This window comes from Blastocystis sp. subtype 4, assembly GCF_000743755.1.
Source record: "Blastocystis sp. subtype 4 strain WR1 chromosome Unknown seqid_0008, whole genome shotgun sequence".
Taxonomy (NCBI): Eukaryota; class Bigyra; order Opalinata; family Blastocystidae; genus Blastocystis; species Blastocystis sp. subtype 4.
This window is the reverse complement of record NW_014569539.1, coordinates 26,731-44,921: the sequence shown is the minus strand read 5'-3', so window position 1 is coordinate 44,921 and position 18,191 is coordinate 26,731. Positions and strand designations below refer to the sequence as shown.

Below are 18,191 nucleotides of genomic sequence, written 5' to 3'. Positions count from 1 at the left end.
TCCTTACAAACTGAGGTACGTGTTATCCCATATATAGTAATTTGATTAGAAAGATAACTCAACGATTCTGGATTGTTCGTGTCTTATTATCGGAATGAAGAATCAGGGATCATGGTGTTGTGAAGCCGTTTGTTCACTTTATGATTTACAGCAATCAAATGTCATTCATTTCACCGAACTCAAGGATGGCGTATCTATTCTCTTCCTTATTCACTTTAGATATATTTTAATGAGTACCAAATGCCTCTTTATTCTGTAGCTGATGTCATCATCACCTGGCTTGATGTGGAAGTGGAATCGAGTCTTCAGTTTCATGTCATTCAAGAACTCCTTCAAAGTGTTCGCTTCCAGAAATGTGTTCTTCTTGATTCGTTCCCGTGGAGTCAGCGGGCAGGGTTAAACATCTCTAATATGCAGCTTTTTACAATCTCTTCTTCTAACAACATGCGTTTCTTCCACAATATTCCTCTTTTACCATCACCCAATTACATCACTGGATTCGGCGCAGAACTGTTTACATTTGTAGTTTTAACTCCTTCTATTCACTTGTAGTTGAGAGTTATAGGGAAGGAAGTTCATTTGTTGTGCTGTTGTCCGGAACAAGCATTTTCAGTGGAACCTGTTTTTGCACTCTATCAACAAGTGATCTCTCTTTGTGGAAAGGAATTCAAAGAAGAAGTTTCCACTTACATCCTACGGATTCTAAGGAGGAAAGCTTCTGTAAGTGCCTTCTCGAATGTATACTTGTAAACATGTTTATTCGTTACTAATTATCGGGCAGCTATCCACTACCACAGAACACTTATACCAATGAGGTTCTTGATTTTCCTGTTGACCAACAAAGATTGACAACTGTTTCTGCCCTGATGGAAGCTTAAACCGTCGATCAAAAACCCAATTGGGATCTTCCTATAATTCATCTAACCGACTATCCCAAACCAATCCCAAGCTAGTATCTATGTATATCCACATCTTCTTCCTAGTTGTGACAGATCTGATTATTAGATAATCTTAGTACATACTTTACAGAAAACACATCAGATGTTGATATTACTTGTTTTAATGTTAACAAGTCACGAGAAGTCAGAAATCCATTCTCCTTCTCACTCTCGTTGCTATTGCTAGATTGACAACTGGAAAAGCAGAATGATATGGACAAATCAATTGATAGAGGAGTTCCACCAATCAGAATGACAACTAGAATTCATCCATTCTTTGATATAATAACATTGTCGAATATTGGAGTCGATAGAATGAATCAACTGTTGTAATTCTAATCGCTGTTTGAAGGAACGTTTTGCCAACTGGACTCTATACTAAAGGAGTTCTTCATCACTTTACTCTCGTGTTGATTTGTATATTTGTTGTAGATTCTGCTCCAGCTCTCTGGGTAGACTATCCATCAAACACACTACATATTCAACAAACCATGGATATTGTTGATCGAGAAATAATATCAAATCTAGGATTGACGCCATTTGCGATCGTAGCATTTGGAAGGAGACTTTCTTTCTATACTAAAAATTCAACTGAGCAAGGTACCGCTGAAACAATCGAACTACAGAACTATCTTCTTCGACTGTCTCCATAAACAATTCTAACAAACAGACAATAGAATCTCTTCAAAGAAGCCATTCTTTTCTTTTCTCATCTTTGTTAGCTCAATGCAGTTTAGAAAATATGTAAAACACTTATCAATGTCAATCACCTTCAGGAAGTCAAAATTGGCATTATCACGATTAAATCGTAATACATACGCGTGCTGAATAGATTCCTTACAGTTACATGTCACTTCAACTGCTTTGCAATATGCTGCCAATTGGAGTGCATAGTACTCATAGACAGATTTACCTGATTTAAAATCGATAATGATTAGATCGCCTTCATGATTCATTCCTATTGCATCGACAAATCCAGAATACTGATATCTACTTGTCAACCGTCCCCCATTCGTACTTTGGATGTTGAACGAATACATCTGTAAAGTAAATATCGATAGAGTGTTGCTTTTTCCACAACCGATAACCAGAAATCAATGCTTTTGTGTTGGGCGTTTCTTTGACGGTTTGACCTGATATCAACTTAGTTAGAATATCATGTACTTCACTTCCAAATAGCCCACTCTTTCGAAGCTCTACAATCACATGAATCCATCACATTTACCTTCAGATGGTGCACTTTCAGCCGCTCGTCGCATAAAATCTAAGTCATCTTTCGAAAACACACGATTTGGCTGTCAATGATTGATTGTTTCGAGTCCTACTTGCTTCTTCTGTGTAAACATGATTTGCTTAGCATACGAATCGAGTACTATTTTCTGCCTCCAACTGGAAAAACCTACAAATCAACAGACTCTACAACTACCCTCTTCCTTCTGAAACAACAGATAATATGGATGTAACTGATGCATAATGCTTTGTAAGCGAATCATCAAGATGAGATCTATTGTTTACTCCTCTTCTATTAAATACTTGAAAGAATTGGATGACTTTGTAATGACTTTTGTTATATCAAGCTTAGTTGCAAGCTTGGACACTGACATCAACAATAGTGTGAAGATAACTGTTCCAGGATGAAGATTGATTACACAATGGAATTACAAAATCAGAGATACTTTTCATAGAGCTGCTTGTTGATTTGATCCATGCTAATCCGAATGTAGCTTATTACCTCTCAGATTATCAGTAGAAATGATTGGAATGATTTTAAAAAATGAATGGAAAGACGATTGTTACATGATAACAAATATAACATCCAAAATAAACTTATGAAATACCTGGAAGTCCTCTGAACCCATCCCGAATCGTTTCTATTAGATAGTTTGCAAACTCTTTACTATTATTTGAGACTGCTTGTGACTGAGCAATATCATGTCCAAGTCCCTTCTCAATAACACGAGCAGTCTTAAGCATATCATCTCCATCTACTGGCATAAACATTACCTTTAAGGAAGGGAACATACGAAGATCTTGATAGATCATTTCCCATACAAAACTGAAACTCTTGTGATGACGTGGATTTTCTTTGCGACTGCATCCTCCATCTGAGTGATTGGGACAATCTCCACACACAAGAATCATATGATTGTAATCTCTATACTTCTTCATCTCCTTAATTGCTCTTTCAAATCCACTTTGCATATCTTCACAGTAACTATTACATCCGCACCCTCCAGTTGCTGTAAATGCAAATAACTTCCTCCTAAGTTGGTTGAAATCTTCAGTAATAAACTCTGAACTGTTGATTGTATCGCCAAAGTCTTTGTACTCAACCACTTGACCAACAATGTGACTTCCCTTGATCTTCCCACTCTTAACTAATCGCCTTTCTTCTTCTTGAAGTGTTTCTAATACGTTCATGATGTTGTTCTTGGTTGCTTCAATGTAACTATGCATAGATCCTGTAGTGTCCATAATAATTGTGACACAGAAATCAATAACCTTTGTCACAAATTCACGTTTCTCAAATGGCCGCTTCTTCATCTTATCAGTTCCAAAATTACTCATATCGATTCCAGACTTTGCATTTTCATCTCTTGCCTTCGCATCTGAGAACTGTTCCACATTACACAACCAAACTGCAGCATTACTTATCCATCGAGCTGTTCCCTCTGAGGTGAACTCCAGGAATAACTTGGAAGCAGCTGTATCAATGATCATTCGACCTCTGGTATCAACTGAGTCATTGTTCCGAACCATAATCGAAGCATTTCCTTCACTCTCCATAGCAAATACTTCGAATCCATTCTCTTCCAATCTCTTCTCATTCAACTTACATAGTGTTGTTCCTTCTGAGATCTCCTTAATACCAAAATCAAGCTTCGATAACTGATCAAAGTCCGTCACATCACCTCCTATTGTAATGAAATGGCCTGCTTTTGGAACAGTCTTCTTTGTCCGTATCATCATATTTCCTCCTTGAATCGATTTCTCCTTATCACCTACAGCTTCAAAGCCATAAAAGCGTTGAAAATAACGATCTGCCTCATACGTATAAGGCATATTCTCAAGGAACCAGAACACACCTCCTCCATTCTCACTGAATGTGTAGACACAATCCAAGAAAGAATCACAGAAGTCCTGTTTTCCACTCTTTCCTTGTGAAGGGAACTCTCCATCTCCAGGAGAACAAGTGATAAATATCACACGAATGTTTCCTCTTCGAAGAATCTCCATTGCAGTCTCATAATCAAAAGCATACAAAATGTTGAATCCCTTTCCAATAGGATTACCACTATGATCCTTACCATGACCCAACTTGATAACTGGGGAAAATGGTTTTATAGGGTCCTTTCCATAACGTAACACATCTTCAGTAATGAACTCATCTTGTATCTTCCCATTTTCATCCTTTTCATCACTTCGACGCAGATACAGAATCACAAACAGAATCGTGTATTCACCAAAACCACCATCTTCACCAAGATCATTGACACTACTGTTGTACTGACCAACCTCCATACTTCCAGATTCAGTTTTATCAAGAATACGGTTCTTACTCAATGCAATCTCATAAGTACTAGCAATTGCCGAGATGTTCTTCACCATATCATCAAAACAAGTAGCATGTTTCATTTCCTTTATCTCAGGAGTGATCTCATGCTCAGGAACTGCATAACAGACTTCTGCTTTGTCTGAAGGATTACTGATATTCATGATTGCTTGATTCAATAGAGCAGGATTTGCAGACCATAACATTGTGGGGAACAAATCTTTGAATCCATTCAAATACTGACCAAGACCTATTCCAATGTATGTCATTTCTACACCATGGACAATGGCTCGAATCTCATTACGAGCTGCTTCAGACACCACACCATTTGTGAGAACAATCATCAGAGAAGAAAATGAACGACAATTACTCGTACAACAGGCATAGCGAATACAATCAGGAAGGGTTGTATTATGACAAGGTGAATGAAGTGTAGAAAGCAGACTCAGGATCACATTGGACTCCCACAAATCACCTGATGGAGACCCTGTACAGATACGAGTTACTGTGGAACCGGCAACCCATATATCGACACATGGTAATTGGAGATTGCTAATATTTCGGAGCAATGATAGAACTGTTAAAAGGGAATGTACTCGATTGATGTAGCTGAAGGCAAGTGATGAACAGTCAATGACAATTGAGGCACAATACGAACGAACCTTATCGGATCCGAGCTTCTTGAATAGTTTTCCATCACCTGCCTTGCTTACAATATACTTGATATAGTTAGCAATGTGAATTGAGGTTCCTGAAGTGCTTGCAACATATCCAGTTGACTTGTTGGGTACAAAGAGATTCGAACTCAAAGCATCAAATAGATTATCGGCTGAGATCAATACATTCAGATCGTTAAGTGTCAAAGAAGTCGACATTGATGGAGTTACCGTCAAATCTGCATCCAGAATCTCCACAAACTTTGCATTCTGTTCACTTGTAATGATACACTGGAATGTTACTGATTTGTTGGAGGAGAATGTTGCTTCTAGATCCTCATCGATCGAATCAACAATTGTAGCTACATTCATTGGTTCAGAACAGTTCACTATGTTCATTGGTTCCTTGGTGAACATGATTCCCTTAAGGATTTCCCAGTTATGTAAGAGATCACTGACCTTATTAATTGCAATGTATCCCTCTCCAAAGTTTGCTTTGAGCTGATTCTCAAGTGACTGTTGATTGCTCTTCAACAAAGCTTCTTCTTCATTCCCTATCACACAGAATAGATACATTTGGTCCTTATGACTATCAAAGACTGCCTTCACTGATGCACAAGAGGATATCAACTGTTCACTCATTCCATCTCCCACAATCACAATAGGATCTTTCTCATTGAACTGTCCTGTCACCATCAATAGGTCTAGAGGTGTTGAAGGAAGCTTTACTATCAATTCTGTATCAAAGATGAAAGAAACCACATCAGTTAGAGACTGATCCTCAATAGGAATGAGTACTCCCTTGTAACGACCACATGATACAAAGAGACGACAATGAATACCAATCTCTTTCATTACTGTCACCAGGATTGATGTGATAATAGAACGTATTCGACTCTTCTTTGTTCTGTGAGTACAATTTGTATCAATAATCACATTTACAGTTGATGATGGCTCCCTTGATAAGGCAGAACTCTCTGACATCAATGCAACCAGTTGAGAACTAGTTGTTAGAATTGGAAGGAGTAACTTCTCTTCAATATCCCTTGTCTTCTTCTTAAATGACTCCTTTGTAAGAGTTGATGCTGTTGCAGTTGGAGTAACGAATCGTTCTTTCAATCGACGATTATTGATCATCTCATACAATTCATCCATCTTCTTCTTCTCCATCATTTTTAAGAAGTTCTTGTAATTTTCACCACGATATCGTTCTTCGTTTTCATCGACCTTTTTGTCATCTTTCTTCTTCTTTTTCTTCTTATCCCTCTTTTTCTCTTCTTCCTGAGATACACCAGTATCAATGATCACTGCATTCACAGCAGCTGACACCTTACTCTTCACATCATCTGAGATTCGATATCCTCCTTTCGAACTATCACTTGCTTCAGTATCCAACATAACTGTTGTCTTTGTTCCACTTACTTCCTTATCGATCACCACATTCTCCTCAATAACTCTATGAGTTATCACTGTTTCTGTATTCCATTGAAGAGATGAACTACCTTGTGTTATCAGACATAACATGGTATAAGTTCGATTTCGGATACAAGGCAACAAATAATGACTTGACTCACAGGCATTGAGAATCAACTGAATCTCTGCTCTTTGTTTCTTGTCTGCTGATAGAATTCCAAGACATAAATTGTTGAGAGCATTCAAGAATACTGACATGGTTTCTGACTTCAATTGTTCTATTAATGCATCAGTATTCGCAGAAACACTCTTTGATATGCTGATAGGATTAGATGAAGACTTGCCACGCTCGAATGGAACAAGAGTATTCTTATTGAATGTAAATAGAGAATGAGGCTTTTCACCATATCTTGTTCCAAAGTTAACATATACACTACGAGTCTTTCCAATTGACTGACTATATCCATACCTAGAGGAAACATGAACTGGGTTTGGACTATCACTGAACCAGACATCTAGACTATCATGTGGAGGATACAGATAATAGTAATAGTTAAAACAAGGTTCTGAGGTACGAACATACTCAAGACGTTTCACTGTGAATACAACGAATATCGATTTCACCAATACAGGTTCCTTATTAGTATCAATCATCACTTCAGCCTTCAACTCAACAATCTTCTTTCCCTCCTCTGTTGTATTCAATATTAATGATACTCGTGTAGTATCAGCAATAACATCCACAGAAGGATCTTTGCTTGTTACAACTAACTGCAATGAATCATGTGTTTTGATTATAGGTATGCTTATTTGCTTACCATCCACACCAATATAACGTGTTGGCAAATAGAATGTATCCTTCTTAGGAAGACAAAGTGAGACTTCATTTTCATCCATAATCATCAGAATAACATCATTCAATTCCGTAGTCTGAGCAACAAATTCTTTTGAACTGCTTGTGATATCTGGGAAGAAGTATTGAGAAGCACTGGAACTACTCTGAACTAGATTCCTCCTTTCATCCTCCTTGGTTTTCAGTTGTGTTTCCAACTCTCCTACTACCTGATTCTTCTTGATCTTCTTATCTAGTAGCTGATTATACGCATACACATCATTAGAAGAACTGGAATCATAATATGCCATTCTAGCATTATTGTCACGAGGAATACTCACATACTGATCACACCGTCTTGCATTTCCTTTTACAGAATAATCAAGAACATATAGATCCACAATCTGACTTGCTGATGTGATCTCAGAACATAACAAATTAATATGGCTATGCATTGAATAGAATGAAGGACATTCATTCTGACTTAATGACACTATAGAACTTGACCAAGAACCAGTATGACGATGAGAAAGCCCATATACATAGAAGTCTTCAGGACGACCTTGTACGTTGTAAGCAAAACCATTATAGTCTCGTAGTTTCAACATTGTTAAGAAGAGAACAAGACTGAGATATATGTTACCATCATAGTAAATCGAATTATAGTAACCATAACTATAGCTTCTACTTGATTTCTTTGCTGATGATAGTATAGACATAGTATTCTGATAATATCGAAGTTCAAACTCCACTTTATCCTTTGTCTCAACATACCATTTCCATGGAGCCAGAGGAAGTACCACCATCAGATGGTGCTGTGTTAGGGATTCTGGAAGAAATCCATCCTTAGTTATCACATAATCAATTCTATTCAGTAAGAATTCTAATCCTTCTGGAGGACTTAACGTCAGTTTTAGAGTACCATTCTTCTTTGACAAAAACTTGGCATCCTTGGGAACTAGAACAATTTGGAAAGCAAAAGGAGAATAATCACTTCGTAGAGATGGTATTCGTGGACTAAAGGAAAATTGATTCTTCGTGGGAGTTGACCAGTATGGTTGAAACATACCCTGATTCAGTTGATTGAATGCTAACAGATATGCATACACACGAATCGCTGTATCATTACGAATTAAATCATCAGAAGTCTTCCCAAAGTGTTGTCTGTTATAGTCATCAGCAATTCTTGTATACTTATCAATGATATCAGTCTTCTTCAACGAAAGCGAGGTTTCAGCCTCTCTCAACTCATTGCGTGCTATACGTAACCCTTCGGACACTCTCTGGATCTCTTTATCCTTTACAACGATCTTGTTCTTCGTCTGTTCACGTAGTTCCTCTTGGACCTTCTCAATCAGTTCATCAATCGATGATGCAACTCTTAATGCTTTCTTCAGGGAATAGCAAAGTATCTCATTGTTATACATATCAATCACCACTTCTTCCAATGATGATCGCTCTCTTGGACATACAACTCGAAGCTTTTCCTCAAAACTCAACTTACAAGAAGATGACCAAACCAAGTGGAACAACTCATCTTCCTTCTTTGACAGTGATGATTGTAATTCCACTTCGTATCCTAATACACGAGCAGGAATCTCCATTCCCTCTTCCACATCTGCTGACATATCACACTTCCATAGTGACTGAACTTTCGCAATCTTTGAATATGACAATTTAACAATCTCATTCTTGTTATCAGAATCTAGAGTCTGAAGAATAGCAATAGATTCTAAGTGAATAGGTTCCATGTCTGTTACGCTCAATCTTCGTATCAGATCATTTCTAATAGATTCATAGGCATCCTTCTTCTTCTTGTATTTATACTTATCCTTCACCTGTCCCACTTGTGATTCAAACCAGTCATTCTCATTCAACATATCAATGGCTTCTTGGATTGCTTGTTCTGTCTGAGGACGGGGCATTAGGAAAGGATACATGTGATAGTTATTAACGAATTCCTTCCAATTAATATTCTTCCTATACACACATAACAAGGCATTCAGAAGAATGATCAAAGAATCTTTCACGTCACTCTCATAGTTTCCAAAATGACGTAATGCATCCACAATATCAATCTTCAATTCCTTTAAAACATCAGCATATTCATTCAGAATCACTGCTTGACAATGGAATTTGTTCAACTTATACAGACAATGAGAAGTCTTTGCAATCATTTTTTGATAAGGAGCTTTATATTCATATTCATGGTACTCTTTCTCCACATCTCCATTAATTCCCAACTGATTAAATGTAGTACTATCAATTCGACCATCGAAAGCCTTCTTGATGTTATCCTGAAGGGTCTTGTTGGGTCCACAGTGATGAAGCACATCACGGAATCGATACTGTTGAGTCTGATCATCTTCAAGAGAATCACTCTTCTTATCCAAATAATCTTTAGCTACTTTAGAGTCTAGTTCTGTTACAAATCCTGATATAAGTTTCATTCCATCACAGTGTTGAACTGATTCAGGGAGTTTCTTCATTTCATTCTCAATTGCCTCACGAATAGTACGTGTTGCTAACACATTGTCCAATGTTGGTGTCCTCGTGAAATCACGTTCCTTATTCTTGGCCAACAAAAACTCAGTACGAATCTTGTCAACAGCACAAGTACAAGTAATCATCATCTGTTCATTCATCATACTGTCCATATACACAAATATTGATTCGAATAGAGACTTCAATTCATCATACTCAAGAGTATCAATTAGTTCTGCAGTTCGACCACAGATATAGTATAGAAGATACAACTGATTATTGTCTTCTTGGGAAATGTTGAAGAAGTATGTCAATTGAGTACCTTTGCTAAAACAGAAATCTGAAGCTTTCTTTCTTGGATACAGAGGAGGATGAATATCACTCAAGATGAACCATCGATGAAGAATTGAAGCCAAATCACCACTTTGATTTCGAATCACACTATTCTCAAATGTCTCTGTAGAGTCAAGGAACCTAGTAAGTACATCCACAATGTAATAGATGAATGAAGATTCTAAATACTGCTTCGACTGTGAGAGATGCTGACAAACATCGTTACGATTGAATGACATGGGTGTAGAGTCGCAAATACGCATCAACACCTTTCGAGTCTGATTAAATCGTTCCTCATCAGATATCTTTGCTATTGATTCAATCAGATCCTCCAGGTCCGATTCAATCGAATGAGGGATCTCAAATGTTACCAATCGCTCGTTGAGACGTGGCTCATATCCAAACTCGATAGCAAAGGATTTCTCATCTCCACTATTGATCACACGCATGCAACGACGGAATTGGTGTTCCTCTTTCTCTCCAAACCATTCTGGTTTGCCAGTCTTACCCACAATATAACAAATCTCTTGGATTGACTTTGAACTGGCTATGGGATCACTGTAGATAATCACACATCGACTCAGGAATGGTCCAGTAAAGTGTTTCAAGGTGTTCTCTGAAATGGTAAAGAAGATTCGGAAGTCAGAATGAATCTGCTTTTCATTTCCACCAGATTTTGATGACTTATGAGATACATATGTCCATTCTTGATCACCTGCTACCACTTTCATTATCGGATTCTCTTCACAAAGAGAGTTAAGAGATTCCATCACATCATTGTTTGCCAAATGAATGTCTTCAATCACAATCCATTGACCTTCTTCCATAGCTTCCAACAATGGACCTTTTCGGAATACAATGTGGTCTATTCCATTCTCATCTACTGCTAGAGAAGAACGACCAATAAAAGAATCAGGAGTACTCTCATGATTCAGATATACAGTTCGACATCTCATACCCCACATATCAGCAATAGAAGAAATCGTATAACTCTTTCCAGAGGGAGACAAACCATACACTAGAATAGCTCGTTTACTCAAAAGAGCCAAAGAGAGTTTGAATACTGTAAACAACTCAGAGGTGGTGAAACACCATTCATGGAAACAATCATTGTATGTTGTAGGAATCACAACTTCCCAGAAACTTGTCACCACACAATGATCTTCACGTTTCACAATCGTCACATTCTTCTGTTCTTCCTGACCAAGAATCTTCTCAACAATCCTTCTTTCTGACTCTTCATGACGACAAGCAAATACAAGCCACAAAGCAGCTTGAAGAGAAATGGTCTTATTAGCACTACAAATCTGTTGTACTTTCAATACATCACGAAGTGAGAATGGAATGGATGTCTTCTGAGAAGACAAGAAAGATTGCTTGAAAAGACTCATAATTGTGTCTGTCATTTCTGGTGAGTTTCCTGGAACAGATGCAAGAATCGAAGTAGCAGTAAGGAAGAGTTCCTGGATTGAATACTTGATATCACGATGATGTAAACAGAAAGAATAGAACTGACGAGGAAGAGTACTTCGATTAGCAGACATTGCAGCTGGGTTCATACAACAAATAAGAAGCATATCTTCTGGAATTGATATCTCTTCACTTCCTGGCACTTGGAAACGTTCATGATTACAATACGCTCGAACCAAAGATAGTAACACCTCAAGCACATCACAAGGAGCCAAATTCACTTCATCAAGAAGTAGTGCTATTCGTTTTCCTGTTTGAGGGCCTGATACCAGAAGATCTGTGATACTACCATTCTTAAACTGAAGATTACCATTCACTAACGAATAACAACCAAAAATGCTGTCAATCGTAGTACTGTTGGAGAAACTGATTCGCTTATACACAAAATCATGACAAAGGAAGAAGTTTTCTGTTGCTACCGTCTTTCCCACTCCAGGATCACCTTCAAGAATCAGCGGGATGTGACTAAAGTCCGCAATAGCTACTGATGTGAGTAATTGAAGAGTAGTCTTGGTTGGAAGGAGAGAACGCATTCGCTTCTTCTTATCAAAATCATCTGTCTCTGCACGAAGAGCTGATATCACTTTCTTGAGAAGTATTGAATGAAAGAAGGTATTCATCAGACTTGTATCATTCATTTCAGCATCCTTTTCTGTGATCTGCAAGAATTGAATGAATGACTTCATGGATTCATCATTCTCAAGTATTTCAATCATTTCTTGACGTTTATTGGCTTCTGATTGGAAGTATGTGATATAAAGAGGAGTATACAGATGAGGATTCTTGAATGCATCTCTCATCTTATCAGCCTTACGTAGTACATGAAGAGGATATTGATCATTGTTCTTAAAGTCATATTTGCTAATCTCACTAGAAGAGAACGATTGACAGAACACTTGAAAATATGCGTCCTTATTCTCCACTCTATTGATATCCAGAGGTTCACATGTAGTCAGAATGTTGAGCTTGTTTCCAACAATATGTCGATCATGATAAGTATTGTTCTCAAACAATGTGAACTCTCCATTTCCAAGATTGAATAGAAGAGCATAAAGACGAGGTCGCAAATGTTCACTAAGAAGATTGATATTATTAAGAATTACTGATCGATCTCCCATAATAGCACGAAGAAGTGGACCAGGTCGATACAAAATTACTGATGGTTTCTCTTCACTTCTCTTTGATGAAGTAATTCCATGGGAATCTGATTGTCCATTATTATGTAACATCTCTGCTTGACTTTTGATCTCCTTTAATTGATCCTCCAGATAACTAACATAGAACTGAAGTGGAGTTCCATCCAAGTTGGAAGTACGTACTGAACGCAGAATGTATTCAATATCTTCTTCATGACATACAGATACTTCACCAAATACATGACTCATCTCCATAGAACTCGACATTTCCATGTGCAATGCATCGGGTTCAAGATACTTACAAACCTCACTAGTCACATCTGGATCTCCTACAAGAAGAAGTGGAGTACGCAACAGAGAATACTTGGTTAGAAGGGCGGTGAAGAGGGCAGTTTTGACTGCAGAATCTGTATCCTTAACAGAATTGTAAGGAAGCGAACTCTCCACAATAAGAGTACCTCGGGAGAATCGAGTGGCTCCAGAATGTGTCGTAGATTCAGATGTTACCGCCTCTTTGGATTCGAGAATCACTTCTGTTTCCTTCATATCCTTCTCACTAAGTTCACTTTTGTGTTTATCAAGAATTGTTTGCAAAACCTCCTTCTTCTTAGGTCTATCAGCGAATAACGCAGCAGTCACAAGCATAGTATTCTTTGATGAATCCATTGTATTGATTCTCTCAACCATCATGATCTCACCTAATGAGATCTCACCCGAATCCATATGGTCACACAATACTTTGCAAAACGAATTCTGAATAAAAGACTTTGCAATTGCTCCAGTAATTGCAGGCAACTTGACAGTTTCATAAAAGGCAGGAAGAGGAACTGTGAGTGTATCTCGTCGTGTTGTGAATATGAAAAGAGCACGAAAAGCAGGATGAATCTGATGACGCTCAGCAATAGGATACGTAAAATCATGAGTAAATGGATCCAGAATCGTATCCATTTGTTCCAACAGTTCAATTGACATGTTCTCTGCATTATCAAATATCACAAGATATCCCTTTTCTACCGCATCCATCAAAACACCAGGATTGAAATTCCCTTTGATATCTGTACTTCCCATTAAGGTTACAAAGTCCGTTTCTGTGGACACTTGAATGATCTGATGCTCACGAATTGACATGAGAGAGATCATCTGTCTAGTTAGATATGTTTTCCCACACATTTTCCGTCCATACAGAGCAGTTGCCTTATTCTTACAAATAGAATAAAAGAGATTAGAAATTGGAGAACACAGAGATCCAAGAGATTTCAATTGAGATAGTGGAGATTTCTTACAAATAGAATCAACAATTGCAGAATTGAGAGGAATTGTAGTCATATAACGAATGAACATAAGACTTGCTAAAACGTGTTGCTTGAAGAAGAAACTAGAATCATGAGAATAACGGACCATACACTCATATGCCTCTCTCTCTTCACTCAATCCATAATCATATTGGAATTGACCTTGATAGTCATCATTCATGTTCACCGATGACTCACAACCTATCATAATCTCAAGAAAACGATTTCGTAATGCTGGAGAGAAGGATTGAAGACCTTTCTCTGAGGTAGTCGCTATCACACGGAAAGATGAATGGAGAATCACATTAGGGCTTTCCCTACGTTCATCAAAACGAATAATGTGGGTTCGACCATCTGCGGGCAATAACTCCAATACCGAATTCAGTCGTTCAATTACATTCGATTTCATTGTCTCCATCGATTGAAGAACACAGATTCCACCCTCCTCTATTCGGTTCAGGAAAGGAGAAGCTACAAAGCGAGGAACAGGATTATCATTATCATCCTTCTCCAATGCATAACCTCCAATGACACTATCTGTAGATGATGAACTGCTACAATGAACGATTTCAGATACCGTTCCATCTTCCGCCAGAATCTGTAGAAGAGCGCGACAATACTTTCTTGCAGCATACTCAGTCTCTCCAATAAGGAGAATATGGCAACCAGCATCCAATCCGAGACGAACTCGATCATACACATTTGACCAACAGGTTAAGTCTAAATGATCTTCAGAAAAGGTCACCTCTGGAGCTTCTAGAAAAGGTCCAATTCGTAAGTTTTCATTGTATGCAATCTCTAATGCATGATCCAAGCATCGTCGTCCATCAGGAACACTTTCTAGATTCTGACAAACCCTCATAATGGCTTTGGCACGAGAACAATCACGAAGTGTATAATCCTTTCCCTTATCACATGGATTCACATGAACACGAGTTCGTTCTTCTGCTTTCTCATGAATCTGTGCAACACGTTTCCCAAGAGAATCATCATGAAGCATGCCACAGATAATCTCTTGTCGCTCTGCTGAATCAATTTTTGGGAAATATCGCTTTGACTCAGCATGTCCAATTAAACGGAAACAATCCTTTATGTTACTTGACATCACACTTCGTTTGTAATCACTTCCAGCAGGGTTCTGTGTTGCTATCACACGGAAATAGGGATGCATCAAACACTCTTCACTTCCTTTTGTTGTTTCATGTTGGATCTTTTTACCAAAGAGATATGACAACAAACTCTGGATGACTGGAGGAGGTGCAAGTGACATTTCATCCAAAAGAATCACCTTGCCATGAATGAAAGCATCCGTGAAAGGACCATCCTTAAACATGATTCTATTCTTCTCATTATTTGTTATCACAAGATCTCCAAGTAACTCTTCTACTGTCGACGAAGGACTGAAATTGTAACGAACTAAAGGCAATTGAGCTTTTCTACAATACTGCTCCACAGTGAACGTCTTTCCAGACGATGTAACACCTTCAATAAGAGTAGGAATGTTGTAGCGAATCAAATCTTCCACTACCTCATTTCGCTTCACAGTCATCTCTGTATTATGCATGAATGGAGGTTGTTCTGTTGTAGCCTTCCGAGTCATATATGGAGTCAGTTCATAATACTTCCAGTCTTCTGAATACGGAGACTTAGCTACAATAACTCTAACACTCGAAGAAGGAGAATGAAAGATGAGTGATTTCGATTCACAGAGAACAGTACAGAAATTGTCCCCAGAGAGAATAGCCAAAGTAGCATGCTTGACATTATGGATTACAAAGAAATGCATCTCTTCAGTCACTTGATTGTGATTGAAAGTATCATGAGGTAATAATGGAAGATAGAAGTCTTTAATTATCTTCTCTAAATGTGGTTGACCTGAAAAGCAAAGACGATCACCAAGATAAAGATACTCACAACCATCTGTCAGTGCAGAAGCAAGAGTATAAAAGGATTCAGTGACTTCTTTCTCAACAGAGACATATTCGTACTCATCAGTAGCTGTAAACCACTGCATAGTTCTCTGTACTAAATTCTGATTCTTCTTCCTTTTCTCCATAATCTCTCTTCGAGCAAAGTAATGAATAATCAGAGAGTCAAATGATTGAGTGGCTAATGTTGATTTCTCATTAGATTTATTGAAATAGCCAACTAGAATGGATTCTTCATTGTCATAGTGACGATGGGGATTGGAATCCAACTCATATTCCTGTCCATCAAAATCCTTCTGTTGAATTGTGACCAATCGGTCTTTCTTCTCTTCTTCCTTAAGAATCTTTGGACCTTCCATTTGACCAATAACTAGACCATTCAAAATGATAGGGAAACTGAGTTGATACTGACGTATCAACTGACCACAATTGGATTCAATACGTCCTTTGTCTGTTTTCGTAGCTTTATCATCCAACTCGATATTCAACTCCTTAATCTTCATTCCTGTTTTACACACGATATCCACAATCTCATTAATGCCCTGGTATTTGACGACTGAGTATGGTAGAGAAAGAGAACTCAATGTCATAGTGCGATTCTCAATTTGCATTTCTCCTTGAGCTCTCTTGATTTCACCTATTCATCAGAAGAAGCGAAGGATTCTGACTCAACACTTTGATGACTTGGACTCTACTTAAGAGTGGTGCTTTGATGATATTACGAAAATGCGACTTGCTGAAATTCGTAATTGACCATGTCACTGTAAAGAGAGGAAGTGAAATGGAATGAGTATCAAAACATAAAGGAGAGAGAGCTGAAGAAGCAGAAATAGATTCAACCTTCATCATAGAAAGAGTGAATAACGATTTCTAAATCAGAGCAAAACCAAATTCAATACAGGAAGAATAAAAACACTGGTAGATTGATTAGATGATCGTTCGAGATCAGAAAGAGTGATAGATTGTCCCTGAGTATTGAGAATGAAAACATCTTTCCTTTCGGTGTCAGTGAGTGACTTCTACGAATCAATAGAAACACGAATAGGAACATTGATATAATACTCTAGAGATGTCTGTACCCAAGAATTAATGGAATAATCCACTTTCATACCTTTATGCAAATACACGATGGTGAGAGAACGCATATATGTTGGTGTTGGATATGGTTTAGGACTCGGATCAGGTGATGGGTTTAGAGTAATACCAGGTGATGAGTTTAGAGTAATACCAGGTGATGAATTCATAGTTAGACCAGGTGATGAGTTTAGAGTAATACCAGGTGATGAATTCATAGTTAGACCAGGTGATGGGTTTAGAGTAATACCAGGTGATGAATTCATAGTTAGACCAGGTGGCTTCTTCGGTGCATTATTTCCATTCGGGTGTATGGTCGGATTAACAGTTGGTTCTACAGGAACACGAATTAGTTTTGCATATTCCTCCCTAGTCCATACTATAACATCAACATTCATTCATCCAACCAACAATCAATATGAAGTTGGAAGTTCTTAGCCAGAGAGCCAACAGAAACATCCAGATTGGAAAGAGCAGAAGAGGATCCATGAAGAACAACTACAAGTGTTTTCATTTGAAGTGAAGGGTGGGGATAACCAATAGCCTTCAAGTATTGGATCATAGCATCCCGTAAGGAAAGGGAATAGAGTACTTCAAACATCTGTTGATTCAAAGAAGATAAAGTAAAGATGATTCTTATTGTCATCGAAATAGCTGAATCAGGTTTCAACACCACTAAAATCAACAAACCTTTCTATTCCTACCTTCAAGAACAGAATCCGCAGTAACACCTTGAGAACCAAGAGTCTTATCATTATTCAGTATTTGAGAAGAAGTTTTCAAGCAAAGCATAGTATCACGCTGACCACAATACTGTTGAATTACATCCATAGGTGTATCAGACAATCGAACAGTGTATTCTTCAGTTTTTTCACCTTCAGAAAACACCTTCACGATTATAGTTTGGATTTTCCTTGTTTCTTCACAGATAAGTGTTGTAGAGGAAGTAATCCCGTTCTCAGTCAATGTATTCGTTAGAGAAAGAACAGTTCCATCTCTTAGTAAAGAAAAGAGAGAAGTGAAGTGATCCTGAAACTGACTACCATAAGCATTCTAATCATCATGTCATATACACAATCAGA

At 37.9% G+C, this 18,191-nt stretch overlaps 2 protein-coding genes across 2 annotated transcripts; both read right to left on the bottom strand.

The window, feature by feature from the left end:
- Nucleotides 1-1,332: 1,332 nt before the first annotated feature.
- On the bottom strand, nt 1,333-2,197 carry JH06_0115 (hypothetical protein; the record flags this gene model as incomplete). Its single annotated transcript, XM_014674465.1, has 5 exons — nt 1,333-1,395; nt 1,429-1,512; nt 1,607-1,928; nt 1,957-2,134; nt 2,164-2,197. 5 exons carry the CDS (start codon nt 2,195-2,197, stop codon nt 1,333-1,335), a joined length of 681 nt encoding a protein of 226 aa, XP_014529951.1.
- Nucleotides 2,198-2,765: 568 nt separating this feature from the next.
- On the bottom strand, nt 2,766-17,375 carry JH06_0114 (hypothetical protein; the record flags this gene model as incomplete). Its single annotated transcript, XM_014674464.1, is given in 5 exon segments — nt 2,766-16,672; nt 16,731-16,905; nt 16,935-17,054; nt 17,073-17,098; nt 17,147-17,375. The coding sequence occupies 5 exon segments, from the start codon at nt 17,373-17,375 to the stop codon at nt 2,766-2,768; spliced, it is 14,457 nt and encodes a 4,818-aa protein (XP_014529950.1).
- Between the last annotated feature and the right edge of the window lie 816 nt (nt 17,376-18,191).